Source organism: Thalia democratica, chromosome 7, assembly GCF_965202585.1.
Source record: "Thalia democratica chromosome 7, ktThaDemo2.hap1.1, whole genome shotgun sequence".
NCBI classification, from domain to species: Eukaryota; Metazoa; Chordata; class Thaliacea; order Salpida; family Salpidae; genus Thalia; species Thalia democratica.
Window position 1 is genome coordinate 5022668 of NC_139171.1, and position 21441 is coordinate 5044108.

The 21441-nt window shown below is 24.8% G+C and overlaps 2 protein-coding genes across 2 annotated transcripts; both read right to left on the minus strand.

Moving 5' to 3' along the window:
- Positions 1 to 1363: 1363 nt before the first annotated feature.
- Positions 1364 to 15007, minus strand: LOC145840465 (mitochondrial uncoupling protein 4-like). Its single transcript, XM_082947734.1, has 8 exons — positions 14909 to 15007; positions 14272 to 14423; positions 13108 to 13190; positions 9291 to 9376; positions 6235 to 6387; positions 3879 to 4029; positions 2847 to 2935; positions 1364 to 2599 (listed from the first exon to the last, which is right to left on the minus strand). Exons 1-8 carry the CDS (start codon positions 15000 to 15002, stop codon positions 2421 to 2423), a joined length of 987 nt encoding a protein of 328 aa, XP_082803860.1. The 5' UTR covers positions 15003 to 15007; the 3' UTR covers positions 1364 to 2420.
- A 148-nt stretch (positions 15008 to 15155) lies between these two features.
- Positions 15156 to 16921, minus strand: LOC145840644 (prefoldin subunit 6-like). The gene is made up of 2 exons (XM_082947963.1): positions 16745 to 16921; positions 15156 to 15836 (listed from the first exon to the last, which is right to left on the minus strand). Exons 1-2 carry the CDS (start codon positions 16904 to 16906, stop codon positions 15630 to 15632), a joined length of 369 nt encoding a protein of 122 aa, XP_082804089.1. The 5' UTR covers positions 16907 to 16921; the 3' UTR covers positions 15156 to 15629.
- Between the last annotated feature and the right edge of the window lie 4520 nt (positions 16922 to 21441).

Sequence of the window (21441 nt, forward strand, 5' to 3'; positions counted from 1 at the left end):
CAACTAGTTTAATGCAAAATGTTATAATAGCTTAATTAACTACAGGATTTTTAGTCTAAAATCTGGTTGTACAAAAAAATTTTGACTTTTCGTTTTATCCGCCAAATTATAGTTTAGTAAACCTTAGATGAATTAAAGACTGAAAATATTACTCTAAAGTTAGTTTTGAGCCAAGTTGTCATATTTTTCAAATTTGTAGATAATTGCGTCTTCGATAAGTGTTGCTTTTAGCCGTTTAAAATCTGGCAACTATGGCTCAGAGTATATATTGTCATACCTTTAGTTTTTTGATATGAAAATATTTACATAGTGTGCATTTTTATATGTTTGGTTTTAAATTTCTACCTAGATCAAATCGACAACAAATTTAAACTTGCTTTATTCAACTTACTTAGAATAATAATAATTATACTGTATTATAAATTGAAAATTTGATATATTTCTTTAGTTTTACTATTTTATATGAACTATATTTATATTTTATATAAAATATAAACTATGAAGAAACAGACTAATTACTTAAACTTAATATAAAGTGCACAAAACAATATTCAAGTTTTACTTTTTTTTTCAAATAAAACGACAAAAAGCAATGATTGTTTAAATAATTCACGATTTAATAATCAAAAGCACATAAAATAATTATATTGTGTCTCTTACATTTTTGGATAAATATAAATTATGTAAAATTTTTATACAATGGTTTTAAATAAAAGTAGGGTATGAAATAAAACAGTAATTTTTTATTAGAAAATGCTTTTGTTTAAAATTTGCAAAATAAATTTTTAACATACATAAACACCAACGAAATTCTAAAACATTTGTTTAAATAAATAATGAAAAAAATTTACAAACAATATAATTTTGAAGCTATTATTAAGTAAGGTATTGAACTTTTGAAAGTGTTTAAAACTTTTATTAAGAGTTTTTAAAAAAACAAAACACTATGAACTCTATTTCTTTTATTTGAATCCTAAAAATAAGATTTTAATATAAAAAATAGAAGGCAGTAAATTCCATAATTAACTAAAAAATACTGCCTAAAATAAATAATTAAATATACGTAGAGGCTTCAAATTGTGTCATGTTTGTAATAAATAGTTATTATTTAATAAAACATTCAATCAAACTTTTTTTTAGTTTTTTTTTTGTTTCTAATACTGTGTGAACTAAAAGATGAATTAAAATAAAACTTAGGAATTGGAATCTTAATTATTATTGATTAACTAAAAACTTAAGTATTTTTAAAAGAGTACTGCATTTAATTAATTGCAAGATTTTGAAATGTATAAACATATGTTTAAAAAGGTTCAAAAATATCACAAAAGAGTATAATTATTATACTTGAATAAACTTGTGTCAAAAATTCTGCTAAATGTTTTTATGAACATACATCCTAAATTTTTCTTTCAACTAACTTTAAAATTTATGTTTTTAAAAAAAATATGGTCGGAATATTTTTAGCAGTTTTAATTTTTTATGGCTAAAATCAAATATTAATGGACACAAACTTTATAAGGATAAACAAAACTTTAAGACAAAATAAATTACAAACAATCACATAAACTTGTTTTCAACTTCGGAATAACTAACTCACGAAAGTACTTAAAACAACTGTATTTAAATAAAATATTAAATGTGTTCCGTGCCAAACAAACTCAACAAGTCAGGAACCTTATACTTGTTGATAAAATAAAACAAATGTTTGAAACATTTATACAATATAATCACTAGAAATTTTTAAGTAAAGGATTTTTGTTGATAATAACATATAATACTCTTTTTTTTTCTCGACAACTAGCTAGCTCATTTTAAAAATACACAAACACAAAGTAGTACAAATTGAATTTACCTACGATACAAAATCACCTAATATTAATTGACCAATTGATCTGGACAATTCTAAAAATACCAAAAAACCAATGTAATCCTTAAACAAACCACTTATGTTATTTTTATCACTTTATATTACTAGATTAACAGAAAATCAATATATTTTATTAAATGGATTGAAATTACTTATGCACTTTACATAAAATCCCTAACTACTATTAATGAGATATTAACCAACTATAACCGTTTTTAAAAAGAACCAATTACATTGCAAGATTTTGAAAATCTGTACAAAAACAGTGCACTCAAAGAAGGCAGATTTGGAAAAAAAATAAATATAGATGGAAAGAAATTAACTTTACTAAATCTAAATAACCAATTACAAACCACTTAGCTATTAAACCATTTAAGAAACCAAGATATACCGAAACAAGCCAATAAGAATTCACCTAACAACTTTTGAACCAATCGTCTAATAAAAAAATAACCAATATAAAACCTCAACCATTTTAAGCACTTATTTTGCCTGACGATTTTGTAATCTGTGTTTTATTAGAAGAAGGCTTTTTTATGAAACTTCTAGTCAGCTAAAATCCTTGTAACCCAATATATTTCCTGAGTTCCTCATTGACAACCCAGAATATAACGGACCATGGTGCTATTCGGCTCCATATTGGTACGAAACCCTTGTATAACGACATGACCCCCTCTTTCGTGATTGTTTTGTATAAACAGTCAGTAGTTGATTTGTAGTATATTCCTCTACCTTTAATTTTTTTAATATTGATTTACAACATTGGTTTAGTATCTTTTAACAGTATGAATAACTTTAATTAAACATTCAAATCTTTGTGGACAGTAATAATTAAGAAAACATCTTTATTGGATGAAAAGAAGATTTAACTTTTCGTATTAAGTTTTTAGTATAAACTTTACAAACAAACTAAATACTTCAACTTACTTTACTATACTTTTATATAGTATGTTTATTACATTATTAAAACTCAAAATACCTTTACTATCTCTCTTTTGATTCATGATTCTAGTTTTAACAACATCAGCTGGAGTTGAAAGCATAGCTGCTACGAAACCGCTGCAGCAACTAGAAAGAAAACAATTTATTAAGTAAAAACTTAAAAATATAAGTGTGGATACGTAGCAAAACAAAATACATGGATATAATTACTATCTGTTTAACAAGCAATTCTGAAAATAAGAATCACACACATTGTACGAATTATATCTTATTAAGTTAATATAATTGCAACCGCAAAACAGCTGGTATTAGCTACATAATATTTTGATTATATAATTATATAATCAAATATTGGATTAATATGAAACAATCATACAACAATATTGCCATCATATAAATAACGACTGTTTAAACAATTTAAAACTTTTTTAACTTTTTACTTTTTTTACAATTTAGCATATTGCTGCACATAATCTTTAACAAGAATTAATATGTTTATTTTTTAAATGTATTTAATAGAAAAAAAAAGTCTAAAGCAGCAAAAGCTAGTCACTGTGTATTTTTATATTACATTTAGACCATAGGGGGGTTAGCCATCTAATACTAAGCTTCAAGTTGCTTACCGTTTTAAAAATTAAAATTATTTTTTGAGAAATGACCAGTCAAAGTCGGGCCGCATAATAGGTTCCCTATGGGAAGGGAAAACTAAATACAAAAATATTGCCATTATAAAACTTTGATATGAATTAATAACGAACGTTTAAACAAATTAAACTTTTTATTGAAGTTTTTACTTACTAGCAATATGTTTTGGCCAAAACTTTAGCAATAACAAATATGCTGATTGTTTAAATGTATTTGAATGTAAAAACATTAGCTTATTTTAGTAGTATCTTAAGCAGTAGATCTTGAATTTTTGCAGGTTTATTAAACATGTATATAACAATAATGATTTAAAATAACTACCAACAACATTTTTTATTTTTCTTTATACAATTTCTAAGAAAAATAAATTCATACACTTTGTAGAACTTTTAGTATTTACATTGATAGTGTAATAAATCATTACCTGGATAATATATGCAGTTTCCAGCAATCTTGCATGTTGAGTTGTTTCATGAGGTGTTGCTTGGTAACGTCGTATGTTGCCAGGTTACCAATATTAACCAGTGACGCCCTGTGAATTGATGGTACGCACCCAGCCCATAATCCCCTGAAACCTGTACAATATAAACAATTAAATAAATCAAATTGATTAGTTTTGAGGGCACACATCCAGTCATAATCCTTTTAATCCAGTGTAAATAATATATTGGTAAAAATAACTAAAAATACTAAAAATATCATTATAGTAACCTCTCGCTTATTTACGCACATTGTGTCCACAAAAAAAAAGCGTAAAGATATGAGAGATCGTAAAGAAACGAGAGGTACCAAATATACTCACTATAATGGCTTTTTTTTTAATATTGCTTCTAGTTAAAAGCAGACTGGGCACTTTCCCACTTTTAACTATTTGTCTACTTCATTTATAAGTATGAAAACAACAGATAAAACTATACATATACTAAAAAAAAGGATTTGAATTTCTATAAAATAATAATAATACGAGTAGAAATAATTTTACTATTTTAATAATAAGTAGAAATTATCTTTATCTTTATTTATATGTGACATTTATATTCTATTCTACTTTTACTTAATATATTCAATTTATAATTAAGCATTTCTTTACAATTATAAAATTGTGTTTATTAATATATAGGGCAAGACTGCTGTACTATTTCTTTGTGTTTTAAACTCTCATTATTTCATTATACTTTCGTTATTAAACACAGTCATGTTTACTTCAGAATTTTGATTTAATCTCTTATTGTTAACAAATTTCTGATATACTGAGGTATAACTAAATGTTTATCAATTAGTCAAGGAAAATAGATTTACAAAGTCTAAAAATATAGAGAGGTGTGTTAGCATTCAAAAACATATTTTAATTTAAAAAGAAACATTAAACCTAATTTGTGCAATATAAAAAAAAATAAAAAAATTATTTTCTGAATTTTATAGAATTCTGAAATGCGTAACTAAACGAGAGTGCGTAACGTCACGAGTGTTACTGTGTACCATTAAGATCCGAGAGGTTACTGTGTACCATTAATGTGTCGTGTAAAACCTCTCGAAAAGTTACTCATAAGCTCATTTATAATTGATTAAAAGGCTCTAAAAAGTTTAAATTATTTACTTGCAAACACTAATTATACATTTGAAGGTCAGAGATAATTAATGCTATTTAAAAGCTTCAGAAGATTTAAGCACATCAAAATAATATAATTAAGATAATTAAGTACTAATAATGTTTAGTAAAAATATTTTTTAAACTTTAAAAGTCAATTATTCATAATTAATTAAGATTTCTTTTTCTAATTTCTTCTGGGTTTCTCACAAACTATTGAATGATTTTTTTTTCTCATTTTAAACATTTTATTTTAAGTTGGTGTTTGACACAAAATGAAATCAAATAAAACCTGCAGTTTAAAATAAGTTTTGTACACGCATTTAAAAAATTATAAAGTGGGTATTTTACACGGATTTTTTACTTACGTATGTTTGAATATGCGTCATTATATAAATCGAATTTCTAACCATTGTTATTTATAAGTTTAAATGACTAACCATTGTAAAACTATAGAATTTGCTAATAAAAACACAATTTTGTAATTTATGTTTTGAGAAAACTGTTAAAACATGTTAAAAAAATTAAATACTATTTACAACATGTGATTGCAAATACATAATTTAATTTAACCTTTTACCAGATACAAAACTGTATTCTTCACTAATTTTGAAAATATTCTAAACCTGTATAAACAGTTAGCTAAAAATAATTAAGTTTAACTTAAATAAATACTAATATTTTATAAGTTTTATTTTTATAATGTCTTACAAACAATAAAAAAAAATTAAGAACAATTTATATTAATTTATTGTTAGTCGAATTATTTAAATATTACTACTTATAAAACAACACAACTCTTATATATTCTTAAGTACATTTTTGATTTTTTTTAATAATTTCAAATAATCGTAATAAATATTTTTGTTTATTAGTTAGCCAAGTATGATATTTATAAAGTTTGAAATTAATTTACAATGTATTTGTTTGATGGCAACTTTTATAAAAAAAAATTAAATCTATACGTTGTAAAAAGCCTCTCTTTGTTTTGAAAATAAAGTACTTGAGTATAAACAACAACATAATCTTAGAATTTAATTTAAGATTTGAAAAATACAGTAATATTCTTTTGATTTATAAAATTTTAGAAACCTCTTTTTTTGTATATCTGCTTCAGTATGCAGAAAATGTTACAATACATTAAGTTAAAAAAAAATAATACATTAAATTATAACTTTTACTGAAAACAAACCTCTCTTTCTATATATTTGTTTCAATATACAGAACATATTGCACCCCTTCACATTGTAATTACTAGTGGTTGAATTGTTCCTTGTCTGCATTTTAACCTTGGCAAGATCCATCGGGCTGGCTATCAGTTGACCGAACGCTCCGGCGCAACTTCCTGTGAAAATATGTACATTTAATAAAAAGTTCCTGTCAAAACATTATACTTAAATAAACATCAGGCTGGCTATGAGTTGACCGAATGCTCCAGCGCAACTTCCTGTGAAAATATGTAGTATAATAAAAAGTTCCTGTGAGAATCTTACATCTAATTAATAAAAGTTTACTCACTTATTTAACTTCTTGTGAAAATTATAAACATCATTAAACATTCATTCAAATTTTTAGTTAATTAAACATGTTCTTGTTTTATATAATTTAAAAAACTTTAAATATTAACCTAAAAAATATTGTTTCTAATAAAAGCCTTTTTTAAACTCAATACACATTTGTAACGTCATTTAATCAAATAAAGTACTATTTTTATAGTATAATTGTTTGATTAGGTTTTTATAACTGTTTCAACATTTAATCAAATATTTGCAAAGTGTATTCGTACACTGAACAAACAAAAACAAGGGCTCATTGAATTTAGTTGCTTTTGAAAATAAAATAAAACTTGACAAAAACATTTTAATTTTATTAGTCAAGTCATAAAAAGTTCATAGTAAAAAAAAGTTTTATTGCTTAGAACACCAATTTGTTATCCTATTAAAACTTTTTGATTTGTAGATCAACCTATAACAGCTTGTCTCCAAAAAGTATTAATAATTACTTAAAAAAATATAACATCACAGACGTAAATTGATAATAATTTAAACTAATAACTGCTTTATTTATTCATATGTTATTTGTTCTATTGGTCATTAGTCTTTTAAAACAAATTCATTTAATTTATCATTTATGTAAACTTTTTAAATTTCATTTAAGGGCATAGGGGGGGGTAAACACCCATTTTTGGTTTTTAATCTTATTTTATATAGTTTTTACTAAGCTACAAGATGCTTTTTACAGATTAAAAAATTCAAAATAATTTTTGAGATATAGCCGGTTAAAGTCGGAAGCAACAATAGGATCCTTATTGGAGGCGCAAACTAAAACGGCAAATAACTAGAAATTACTAAAAATCTATCTCCTCCTACGTTTTTTGAGATAACTACCTCAAATTTTCAGGAAATGTTCCTTGCAGTATTTAGAAAATTCTGTCGGAACAGATTTTAAAAAAATAAAAAATTAAAAATTTTATAACAAAAAAACAAAAAAAAAACTGTTTTTTTTGTTTATTTTTTATATAAAATTTTTATTTTTTATTTTTTTCAAAATTCCTTCCGACAGAATTTTCTAAATATATCAAGGAACATTTCCTGAAAGTTTGAAGTAGTTATCTCAAAAAACGTAGGAGAAGATAGATTTTTAGTAAAATAGTCTATTTTTGCCGTTTTAGTTTGCGCCTCCCATAAGGAACCTATTGTCGCCTCCGACTATAACCGGCTATATCTCAAAAATTATTTTGAATTTTTAAAATCTGTAAAAAGCATCTTGTAGCTTAGTAAAAACTATATAAAATAAGATCAAAAACCAAAAAAGGGTGTTTACCCCCCCCTATGCCCTTAAAATAACAAAACTTATAATTAAACCATAAAAAATTCAGAACTATAAATTTATGTTTTATTGGCTAATTGTTAGTAATTTTTTATAACTTAAAAATAAAATTGATATTAATATTGTTTTTTAACTTTTATTTATAAAACTAGCTAATAAAACATTATTCTATATTGTTATGCTCATACATAAACGTCACTTGATTTACATGATGGAATTTTTATGTTATTTGATTTTACGGTTTTGTATAAACATAGGTCAAATTTTCCAGGTCAATTTTAACCGTCTGGAATTTATTGGGTTTTTTTGTTTTTATTGGTTTAAACTTCGTACGTACTTTAACTTGTTGCAAAAAAAAAATAAAAACAAAATGATCTATTTTAATTCAAAAATAACTTACAAATCTTACAAGTTTCAAACTTACTAGTTTTTGGCTGAAAACTGTTAATGCTGTATACTTAAGTAAAACAAAAGTTGTTCAAAAAAACCAGTTTTACTAATAATTTAAAGTGTATCTCTAGGAAAATATTTTAAAACACATGGCAATGTTTTTGAAGCACTGTTAATTGAATGTAAAAGCGTGGAAAAGGGATTTGAAAACCTTTTTAAATTAATAATTAAACACTACGATGAGAATTATACTTAAGTTCAAAAAATGTTATGATAAAACATTAGATTTATGATTTTTCAATAATGCTTTTTTTTGGTGATTTTTACAAAAAAAATTAAATAAACTCTTTTTTGCATTAGTATTCATTACTTAACAATATGATATATTAATCACTGATAGTATTTTAGAAATAATTATTATATGTGATTTTCATTTATGAACCTTAAAAAAAGTTAACAATTGTATATTAATACTATTTATTTTAAGCACTTAAAGTTAAATCTGGAATTTCAAGTTTCAACACGACTTAATTTTTGCAATGTGATAAATTGTTTAGTGGTTTACTTAAGTTGTATTTATCATGTATTTTTCAGTTAAAACGTTTTTTTAATTTCAATTTTTTATTGTAGTTATACATGCAAAAGTTATATAGTTCATATTTGTAAATGCTTTTTTAGTTCAGTTTGAACTTAGTCTTGTTGAAATTTTACATGAAAAGAGTTTATTATTTGATGTAAACGTATTGTTATACCTTGTATTTAAGCCAATATTATTAAACAACCGCTATTACTGTTATAAGTATCAAACTGCTATCATTAAAAATATCCTGTAAGTGATAATAACAAAAAAATAGTATAGACATAATTATGCAACTAAATAATATAATCACTAACTCGCTAATTTCCAAACAAGAAATATCAGTATATCAGCTTAATAAGACAATGTAATTCTACTAATATATCAAAAAACTATTAAATATACCAGACAATATTGTATATAAAATTATTTATCTGCTAATATATACAAACCTGCTAATATAGCTTTCCACACAGGAAAACTACCGTCTTGATTTCTGAGGAATACTTTTTCTCTCAATTGTTCGTATGCGGGCATTCTGTGTTCAAAAACATTATTATCATTAGATATTATTTAAATTATAATATGTAAACAATAACTGTGATGATATATTATTTATGTACAGTAGAGTAAAATTACAAATTTTATATTTGAGAAATAGTTTTTCTGTTAACTGTTCATATGCTGGAAACTGCAAATAAATAATATTATATTGAATATTTTAACATTTTATTTCACTATATTTCATACGTTCATTAAATACAGTCAAAAGATTATACTACACACAGTAACTTCATTAAATGAGTTTAAAATTTAAGAAGAAGGTGTAATACTAATTTATTTGTGGTTATTATAAAAAGTTTTACATAAACTAATCAAAATGTTACATGTTTAAAGTTATCAGTAAATTCTGAAATATAGAGGTATTTTACTTATTATTGGTACAATTGAAAAAATAATAGTATGAAATTCTTTACAAATAAACATTCATGTTACAAATATTTCAACTTAAATTTTATTTAAAAACAGTTTTTAGAATAAAGTAGATAAAATTGTACTCTAAAAATATATTTTATTTATTGTGTAAACTTAGCATTCAGATATTTAACCTTAAATAAATTTATTTCTTAACCAAAAGCTTTAAATTAGTTTTATGTAGGCTTTTTTAGAATTTTTTGAGCTATAACACATTTGAAAACTTTAAACTTTTAAGTGTATTTAAATTCTTCGATAAAACAACAATTATTTAAGTAGTTGCTAATAAGAATAATTATATATATTATACTTTTCGAGTCAAATATCAAAACATTTTAATATTATAGTTAATTAAAGTAACTTGAATAAAGAATAAAACAAGCCAAACCAAATTTCAGTTAAATATAAACCAAATTAAATCAAAAACCAATTTTTATACAATAAAAAAAAATGTAGTGAGCTTTTAAGAAATAAATAAGCATAAGTTGAAATATAAATTCAAAAGATTAAAATACCTTAGGTTTTGAGAAAATATGCAGAACATAAATGTATTACTATTCTACTGACGCATACAAATTTTAAATAATAAATGTTTTGGAGAAATTACTTTGAATTTAAACTAATAAACTCAAACTTTATATAAATATACATAAGATATTTCTTGTATGTATTGCATATGTGGTAATTTATTACTCAAACAGCTTTATGTATCTAGACTAATTTTCTAAACTGTTAGTTACAAATAAGAATTGTTTATAACACCTATGTGCTTTACAACAAATATAAAACGGCATTTTTGTACATTATAAAAAAATATATTTAATTTATTTTCATAAAACTATATAAAAAACTTATTTATAACAAGTAACAAAAAATCAGAAAGAATGTTTCGGCTTATGTAAGATTATATAATCACTAATTCACAGTTTAAATTTTTTAATTAACAATTTTTAAAAAATACTCTACTTTATTTACAACTTTAACCAAACATGATTATTTTTAATTTCAAATAGTATACAATAAACTGATTGAAAATTTTGAATTTAGTATGAAGTTACTATAACAAAATTTTAAGCCTTTTTTTTGTTCTAGAACTTTAAAAATATAAGCATTTATGAATTTAACAAATAGAAATGGAAAGTTTAATCTATCTTATAATAATAATAATAAACAAAACAAGCACTATATTTCTATTATTATTAAAATAGATTAAACTTTTCAATTCTGTTTGTAAAATTCATAAATGCTTCTATTTTTATAGTTCTAGAACAAAAAAAGGCAAAAAATGTTGTTATAGTAACTTCATACTAAATTCAAAATTTTCAATCAGTTTATTGATTATTTGTACGAAATTAAAATATGCAGTGAATTAATTCACGCACATATTATGCAGCTATTTATAGTTGTATAATACCAGATGGCATAACACAATCAAATAACTTAACGCTAAGCATGAGTAAATGCTTTCAATCAATATTCTAATTTTTGGTGAATGTAACATGTTATTGAAAATTTATTTTTCAAGTATAATTTTCATGCACAAAAAAATTAAGTTAATAAAATTATTCATTATCAGTGGACTAAAAACTAAAAATATAAAAACATCTTATTATCCTCTCAAACGTAAATTATAAGATAGTCCTAGATTACACTAAAAATATCTATTTTCAAAAAGACCCCTATAACTTTAATTGACAACATGTTTTTGCTACATGTCAAATAAAATAAAACTAATAAATGAACAGGTTTTTTATATATCATTTACCGTATATTTAGTATGGGTAGGTGTCTAATTTGCACGAGCGTACAAAGCTGCACGAAGATCCTTTAGCACAAAGGTTCAATTTTGCACGACCAAAAAATTTTGCACTGATTGAATTTTTTTTTTTTTTTTATCATATACATTTTTTACTTTTACCCATAACCCTTACCCTTGGTCGCTAGCTTTTTTTTGTATAAATTTATCTTATAGTTTTTTTATTTTTGTACCTTCTATTTTTTTTTTCGTTTTTTAATCTCGTGCAAAATGGTTTTTGTGCAACTTTGTGCCCTCGTGCAAATTTGTCTTCGTGCAGTTTTGTGCACTGGTGCAATTTTGTCTTCGCGCAATTTAGTAACCTCGTGCAATTTTGACCCATTCCCACTTAGTATATATATATATATATATATATATATATATATATAATTTATTAAAATGGCGATTTTAAAAATTCTGGAACATATGTTTCATAAAGCTTTAATTTTTCATAAAGCTCTAATCATCAGCCAGTTATTTTCAAAATAAAAGCACTGTACTAAACAAAGATACAAAAGTTATGCAAAAAAACAAAAAACAGTATGACGTAATATTGTACATTACAAATATTCAGTACAAAAATCGATCTACCTTCTAACTAATCAAACAACTAAAATTAACGAAAACAACAGTTAATTGACTATAAAATGCTTCAAAATTTGTTGTGTTTTAAGAGAAGCTTTTTTATATGTCGACAAGACGATATAAATTCGCTTCTCTTATTTAAACAACCTTCATTTTTTAACGCATACATAACGGCTGTTGATTCTTTTAAGCACAGCCTACAAACAGGGTTGTTACCATCTGCTATTGGCTGTGCTCTTTTTATCACCTCCCAAGTTAATTTAAAATCAATGTTTTTGCGCTTAAGGCCGCAAATATACTTCGAAAGCTCAGTTTCATTTTCGTATACACCACTTTTAAAGGATTTTTTATGGTTGGCATACCGAAATCTGAATTGAGTGGAGCATAAGCCGATGTAGAACTTCTTTTCAAGGTCAGAGTTAACTGTTGCCTTGTAAATAATGTTCTCAGACCGGCAATTGCCCCCTTTCAAATTGTATTTACGGCCACCATCTTAAACAAGCGGGCTTAAGTACAAAGTACTGAAGCGACCGTTTGTGGGTAAAGTTGAAAAAAGTCTTAAGCCGGCTTGTTTAAGATCACAAAAGCGGTTTCTCGCGACTATTCCTGCCTGATGAATCCTAATAAGGACGAAACCGGTCGTAGGATTGTCTCGGATGCTGTTGTTGTTGATCTTGCGGTAAAGTACATTGTTTATTATGGATGGCATATAACATCTCAACTTTGTTGATGATGGTCGAAATAAATACTGGCTTATACCAGTATAAATAATTATCCATAGTTTTGTTATTTGGTTATAAGGTTTACAATCCTTATATAAGTAAAAAAAAATTACATATTTATATCATTCCAGTATATATTATATGTAAATTACTTATAATAGCCTTATACCATAGTATGTTAAATAAATTTACCTTATTCCAGTGTAAATAATTTGCCTTATAACTGCAGGAGGTAGTCCACTCCACAATTTTGTTATTCCTTCTTCGCTGACTACCTGTTGGTATTAACTTGTAACATTTTCGTTACATAAATATGAATACCTACAAATAAAAATTTGAATGTTTATATTGTTGGTTTTATATACAAAGAGTTTAAAAAAAATCAAAACCATTTTGAAATGAAAAGTAAATATTTCTTTTATTCATCCTATAAAATTATGGTTATAAAACAGTCCCAATAATCTTACAATTTATCATAACTTAATATGAATATACTGATATAAATTGATAGTTTTTCTGTGGTAAAAAAGCTGTTAAACTTTTTTAAATTAAACAAAACCAGAAGCCCTCCAAGTGGTCTGTTACAAAAAAAAAAAACTCAAACTATCCAGGTTTTTTAAAATCAAAAAATTGTATATATTTTAACAAGGTTGCCACAAGTTTTTTCAAAAATTTTTCCAGGTTTTTAAAAGTACACATTGTTGGGTCTATTTTTAGTTTAAAATTAAGTTTAAGATAAGAAACTATGTTAAATAGTATAAAAACATTAAAAAGATAATGAAAAGCTACTTTAAATGAGTCTTTAATAAAAAAAATTGATGATGACAAAATTTTTTTATATGAAAATTTTTCGAATCAAATCAAAATTTTACTACTTAACATGTTTAGACTGATAAAAATTTCAAGGTTTTTCCAGGTTTTTTCAGTAATTTTTGTTCAATATTAGAGGTTTTTTCAATATTATTCAAAATTTCTCAAGTTCAAGGTTTTTTTTGCTTAAATTGTCAAATTCCAGGTTTTTCCAGGTAAAATGGCAACCCTGTTTTAACTAACAGCTTGTTTGAGCTAAAAGGCCTAACTTTCCTGGCTGTGTAAACGTTTTCGTGTACAGACTAACAAATACATACAAAACTTAAGGTTTTTATGTATCTGTAAATCTTAAATACTTTGCGTATATTTATAGAAACTAATCAAAACCTCTCTGAGTCGTTCTCAGTTTCAAAATAAGTCAAAATACCCTGAGCTTGACAACCTAAGTTTCCCTGAAATAGACACAAAACTTATTACTAATTGAATCATACCCCGTTGTTTCAAAACAAAAACTTAATACAATATTTTATTTTAAATTTTACAAACCTTCCAAGCTGTTTGCATCATTCCCCTCTGTTTCAACACGCAACTGGAGGTGACTTGAGCGCCTCTGGTGGCCACTTCCCCTTGTATCTGAAGTCGGGTTTTCGTCAAATCGAACGGGAAAGTTGCAGCTTCGGCCACTGCTGATGACAATCCTGTTTACAAAAGTTAATATGATAAATTTAAAATATTAAATTGTATATTTATAAAGCAATATTAGCCACAAATAAGTCGTCAGTCTATACATAAAATGTTAAGGAAGGTTTGTGGTACTGTTTAATATAATAATAATAATTTTAAAGGTCGTGAGATGAATTAAATCAGTCATTAAAGGAATTACTTTCAATAAAAAGAAAATTTAGATTGTGATCAATACAGTTCAATTGAATATTTTTGCAAAGATTAGGGTTACACACTAATATTTTATAAAATGATAAACAACAAACTGTCCAGACAAAAATAAATTCTTATAGTAACAGCAATTCTTAACTAAATCATAATTTAATATAATTTTTTTTGTAGTGTAGCACTCTTTTATGGTTTCTAGTTTAATAAATGCCAATCTAAATTTGTGTAAAAAACAAAATTAAACACCCTAGTGGTCATAATTCAACTTAACTTTATAAAACAACAAACTAACCAGACAAACACAATTTCACAGCAATCCTGCTGGATTCCACATTTTGAGAACTTTTACTTTGAACAATTTGACTTTGTTGTACCTGTTTACTCATAACAATATGCTGAAACGCTTAACAATTAGTTTAATAAATAATAGCACTAGATACTACATGTGTGTATAAGAAAGTTGTTTTAAAATTCAATCTGTAACAGTTTTAGCAATTTAAAAAAGGTTTTATTTGAAAAGTATAAAATTTGTAGCATTTTTAAGAGTAAATAAAATCAATAATCTCTGCAACAGTAGTAAAACTAAATTGTACTTTCTAAAGGTTAAGTGTTAAAAGTAAGCAATTGGATTTTAAAACTAAGAACATAAGCTGAATTACAAAAACTACTATGCTCATAATAATAATTTACACCATTTTGAAAACAATTTCAACCAATACTAAACTTTTAAACATTTTTTTTTAAAGTGTAAGCATTAAAAAAGTAAGCTTTTATTCTAAACTATCAGAATCTTTAATAAATTAAATAAATAATAAACCTTTAGTTGGTAGCAAAGAAATAAAGTTTTTAAGTGTCTCTGTTAATTTTGCCAAAAAAATCATACTTAATAAACTACTCAAGCAGAAAACCCTAATTAAACAAACAACAATTGTTTCTATCCTATACAAAAAAAAAATCAAATGTCACTCCAAAGTTGCCAATAGTTTTTCTACTATTTAGGGCAACATCACATATTAGGATGGAGGGGCGAGTTTCGACTGGATCTTCTGCAAGTTCTCCTTGTGAACGTCCTGACCCTTCTGAAGCTCACCGATCATCTTCTCCACTCTCTTCACTTCACTGGAGATGTACGTGATCCTGTTGGAAACTGCCAGCTTAGCTTCTTCCAAGTCTTGCTTGACTAATACTGGGCCGACCTGCTTGTAGATCTTGTTACTTGCCTGTATGATAAGTAAATTCAATTAAAATTAGTAAGTCAAAAATACTGGTTATTAAATTATTCATTAAATAACTCAGTTACTTGCCTGTATGAAATTGTTAATGTTAAAACAAGAAAATTCATAAACTCATAAAAAGTTATTGCTAAATTATTGATTGACTAACCAGAGTGGCCACTGGTGTTCGAGAACTTTTTTTAGGTTTTTAAAAGTACATGTGTTTTTTTTGGTCTATTTTTAGTTTAAAGTTTAGTTTGAGGTAAAAACTGTGTTAAGTAGTATTATCAGTAGTTTTTTATTTAATTAAAAAAAGTTTGATAATGACAAATTTTTTCTATCTATATGTTAAACTTGTTGTGTCAAAACAAAATTTTACTACTTAACATGTAAAAATTGTTTAAAACTCCCAAGTTTTTTAGTAATTTTTGTTCATAATTCCGTTTTTTAGCCTAAATTATCACATTCTAGATTTTTCCAGGATTACAGGTTTAGTGGCAACCCTGCCAATTCTTAACATTAATAACCTTTTTTTAAACGTTACTACAAAGTCAACAAAAATGAATATTTAGCTCTTATGGCATTTATACAAATTGTGTAAATTCAAACAACTGTTTGCAGACAAACTTAAAAAAATAAAATACTGTTTTTTTTATTTTAGCAGGGTTGCCACTATTCATTGCAAAAACTAGAGTCTAACTGACAAAAAACTAACTTGTGCTACATCAATTGAACAAAAAATAATATGAGCCAAAATTAGAACAAAATAATGTTAATAAAAAGATGAAGTAGTTAAAAAAATTAAAATAGTAAAAAGGACCTAATAAAAACACATATTTTTTTAGAAAAAACAAAAACGACCAAGACAATTTAACCTAAAGTTTTAATATAAAATTCAAACAATTAAAACTGACATCAAGGAGATCCAGTTCCTCTTTCACAATTGTGTTCTCATTCAGCTGAGCGTTCAACTTTTCATTGTTTTCAACCAACTTGCTCAACTCTTTTGACTTGGTCTCCAAACCTTCGATCTCATTCTGGAAAGCCTCTTTGAGTTTCTTATCAACTGCTGCCATTTTGTGTGTAAATTAAGAGCTGTAAATTTTGTAATTTTTTAATGCATAAAGCAGCTTATAAACCATGAATTTATAACAAAATATTCATGGTGATTTTATATAATTTTTTTACATGGTTACCAGGTTTTTCTTCCTGGTTAAAAAACAAAACCTTTCTTTTTAATAAAAAAAATAAAACTTCAGTTAAAAAATTTGCTAATAACATTTAACTGTTTAAAAACAACTGTAGTACTACTTAAATGTATATGACAAAGAATAAAAACTTAATAATAAAAAAATTGTTGTTTAAATTAGTTATCTTTTATCTAATATAAGTTTTATATTTTAGATATAAAAATAGTTAAGCACTTCAGGTTTTTATACAATTTTAGTTCAAGATTCCAGGTTATTTACTCAAAGAGTATATTACAGGAAAATGGCAGTCCTGAGATACTGTTGTGTTTCAGTTCATTTTAAGTAGCATGTAGTCATTTTAATACAAAAACACCCTTATTTTGTATTTTGACTTGTTATAGTCAAAAGAATAAGCGCTTTATATACAAAAATCAACTTTGGCTCCTACATGAAAGAATTGAGTATGAACTATAAGTCAGTTTTTATAAGATATCAAAACTTTAGTAATGTTTTTAGATACAGTCATTCATGCAAAAAAAAAAGTTTTTAAACTGCAATTTTCTCATAGTTTATTTTCACAGGTGTTTAAAAGTTCACTAAAAGTATAAAATCATTTTTTTGAGCTGAAAACTAAAAATTTTCAGGAAATATTCCATGCATTAAATAAAAAATTTTTCAGAAATATTAAGTTTAAAAATATTAAAAAAAAAACATCAACTCCATAAAAATTAGAATGATTTCATTTTAATTCTAAAAACTGTAGTATTTTATTAAACTAAGTATTTTATTATATCATCTTTTTTTTTTCTTTTTAGTTAATGCTTACTTATATTTAAATAACTTAACAGGAAGAATTATAACTACTTAAATTGTTTTAAAAACAAAAGTTTTTCATATCAAAAAACCTTTTTTTAAACTTATATTTTTAATGTTTTAAAAATTCCGACATGCTATTAATTTAAATTGTTTAAATAATGTTTTATAAAATTTGATGTCTCTACCTTGATCAAAATCAAACGTAAATAATTTTTAAAGAATTTTTAATATTTCAAGAAAATAAAGATAAACAATTGTGGTTCTTACATTTATATGGAAAATTATAAAAGGTACATATATATATATATAGTGCATCGTTAATTAAAACTTTTAGATTGTATAGCGTTGACTTGAAGTTTATATTATAGCTTAAGTTTTAACATAGGAGCCAACAATAATTTTTGTATAAAAAACCCTTAGCCTCTATGTCCTTAGTAGTGCTTATTCTGAAGTTTTTCATCAAAACTGCTTATGTTTCATAAATTTTAAAATCAAAATTTATAAGAAATTTTAAGTTAATTTTACCATTATATCAGTTTTTTTTTTATAATTTGGAAAAAATTAAAACTGATTCCTGAAAACATTACAAGGCATAAAAACTTTTTTGGATAAACTTAATTTTCAGATCTGACTCAAAATTAAATATATACCTTACTTAACAAAAGTAAAAAATGAGTGAGTAAAAATAAGGACATAAAATAAGAACAAAGATATCTTACTTTATTACTGTATAACATTAATAGCATAGGGGATTAACACTTTTTTCACTATTTGATCTTATTTTATAGAGTTTTTACTAAGCTACAAGATGCTTTTTACTAATTTGAAAAATTCAAAGTAGTTTTTGAGATAAAGCCGTTCAAGTTTGGAGGCAATATTAGGTTTCTTATGGGAGACGCAAACTAAAACAACAAAATAGACTATGTTACTAAAAACCTATCTTCTCTTACGAGTTTTAAGTTAACTACCTCAAAATTTTAGGAAGTGTTCCTTGATATATTTGGAAAATTCTGTCAGAAAATATTTTTTTTTAATAAAAAAAAAAAAAATTATATGAAAAATAAACAAAAAAAAGTTTTTTTTTTGTTTTTTGATATAAATTTTTTGTTTAAAATATTTTTAAACTTTGTTCTGACAGAACTTTCTATATATTGCAAGAAACATTTTCTAAAAATTTGAACTAGTTATCTCAAAAAATGTAGGAGAAGATAGATTTGTAGTGATTTTTAGTTATCTGTTGTTTTAGTTTGCTCCTCCCATAAGGAACCTATTGTTTTTTTTTCAGTTTTTTAAAGAACTTGTTTTTGGGTATATTTTTAGTTTGAAATTAAGTTTTAACTGTGTTAAACAATATAACTAGACTGAAAAATACTGTAAAGCTACTTTAAATCTGTTTTTTTAATATAAAAACTTTGATGATGACAAATTTTTCTATCTATTTGGTTGATTTTTTTGTGTCAGATAAAACTTTATTACTTTACATGTAAAAATTTTTCAAAACTCAAGGATTTTCAGTAAATTTTGTCTAAAAATCCTGGTCTTCTAAGTTTTATCAAAATTTCCAATTCCAGTTTTTTTAGCCTAAATTGTCTAATTACAGGTTTTCCAGGATTCCAGGCCAACCTCTCCATAGGTTTTCTAGTGTTTTTAAAGTTTTTTAATATACAATTTTTTGATTCCATTTAAGTAAAAAAACAAAGCTAAGAAAATGTCTTGATTAGTTTATGAATACCAGTAAAAGATATTGTAGTTCTACTATAATAAATATTATTTATTTTAATAAAAACTCTAAATAAAGTGTAATTTTTCATATTACATTATAGTTATTTCTTATTTAATATAGATGTTTAACATAAAAAATTAGGTAATACCTAGCATGATGTCTCACAAATATAGAAACTGAAATTATATTATTTTTGATGTCTTTTAAAACCATATTTTTAGGCTATAAATACAATGTTTTTGGCATAATATGTCAAGTCTAAAAAGATTAAAGAAATGTTTTAAACAAGCTATATAAATGCACAAGTACTCACTTACTTATTTAAAAAGTAAACAAGATAATAACTTTCAAGTAAGAGATTGTAATTGTATAACATATACTTTTTATGCCAAACTACAAAAAGTTCTAATTTTAAAGCTAAAATTGAAGATGAACTTTCAGATAATAAATTTCAAAATATTATATTAATTAAAAAGAAAAACATTGTATTTTTAGCCTAAAATTTTGGTTAAAAAATACATCAAACATTATATAATATCAGCTTGATATTGGTGCACATCATATCTAGGTAATTACCAAAACTTGTTCAAATTTTTAGGGTTCTCATTATTTTTGAATAAAAGTAAATTTTTTTTAGGGTTTTTGATAAGAATCAAAATAAATATTTTCAATGTTTTCTTTTTCCTAATAATTTTTCAATTCCAGGTTATCCCAAGTAAAATGACTACTATTTTTTACAGAACTTTGTACAGACTTTACTCTAATAAAATGTTAAGTGCAGGGCAACCAAACTTTATTTGTTTTTGGATAAATAATTTCAAATTATTAAACAGGCAGGTGATATTACAATTGATAAAGCTTTTTTTTTATGTTTTTTTTGAAGAGGGGAGAGTAGATAAAAATAATGGGTATAGGGGAATTACCACTTTTAACAATTTAGTACAAGTTGATTATTACAGATTTAAAAAAAAAATAATTTTTGAGATATTTCTGGTTGAAGTAGGAGACTAAAAAGGTTTCTTATGGAAAGCGCAAACTAAAACAGAAATAACTAGAAATCACTAAAAATTTATCTCCTACGTTTTTAGAGATAAATTTCTTAAACTTTCAGGAAATGTCCCTTGCAATATTTTGAAAATTCTGTTGGAATAGAATTTTTTAAATATTCCAAGGTATTCTTGAAAGTTTGAGGTATTTATCTCAAAAAAGGTAAGAGGAGATATATTTTTAGTGAGATAGTCTTTTTTTGCCATTTTAGTTTGTGCCTCCCATAAACCTATTATGGTTTCCAACTTTGACCAGCTATATCTCAAAAATTACTTTGACTTTGAAAAATCAGTAAAAAGCAACTTGTAACTTAGTTAAAACTCTATAAAATAAGACTAAATTGTGAAAAAAAGGTTAACCCCCCTTTGCCCTTAACCAGGAGATAAATTTTTGGCAGATTTTTCAAAATTCCAGACAAAAATCCTCTATACATTAGTATTGTAACTTTTTACACGACTGACTATATCTCAATGGTTAATTACATTTTTTATTTCGTGAAAAGTGTCCTATAGTGTGTAATTTTAGCTTCCATAACTTAAAAGGACTAATTTTAATTTTTCTAAAATAACTTTGAATCTCCTGTAGCCTTAACCACTAAGTTACATTTTGATGTTTAAAATGTTTATCTTTTGCTATTAAAAATACAATAAAAAACAAAATACTTCATTTTAATCATAAAATGTTCATAGATTTTTTTGAGTTATTTTTTTTTATTCATATATATATATATACATACAGGGTTGCCACTAGTTTTTTCCAAAATTTCTCAAAGTTTTCCAAATTTCTTCCAGGTTTCCAAATTTCTTCCAGGTTTTAAAAAGTACACATTTTTGGG

Excerpts from the sequence above, each read along its gene's own strand:
- LOC145840465 (XM_082947734.1), bottom strand. The coding sequence starts at position 15,002 with ATGAGTAAACAGGTACAACAAAGTCAAATTGTTCAAAGTAAAAGTTCT. Across the intron at positions 9,377-13,107 it reads ATTATTTACACTGGAATAAG|AATGCCCGCATACGAACAAT; the intron begins GTAAATTTATTT and ends TTTTGAACACAG. Across the intron at positions 6,388-9,290 it reads GTGGAAAGCTATATTAGCAG|GAAGTTGCGCCGGAGCGTTC; the intron begins GTTTGTATATAT and ends ATATTTTCACAG.
- LOC145840644 (XM_082947963.1), bottom strand. The coding sequence starts at position 16,906 with ATGGCAGCAGTTGATAAGAAACTCAAAGAGGCTTTCCAGAATGAGATC. Across the intron at positions 15,837-16,744 it reads AGGAACTGGATCTCCTTGAT|GCAAGTAACAAGATCTACAA; the intron begins GTCAGTTTTAAT and ends CTTATCATACAG.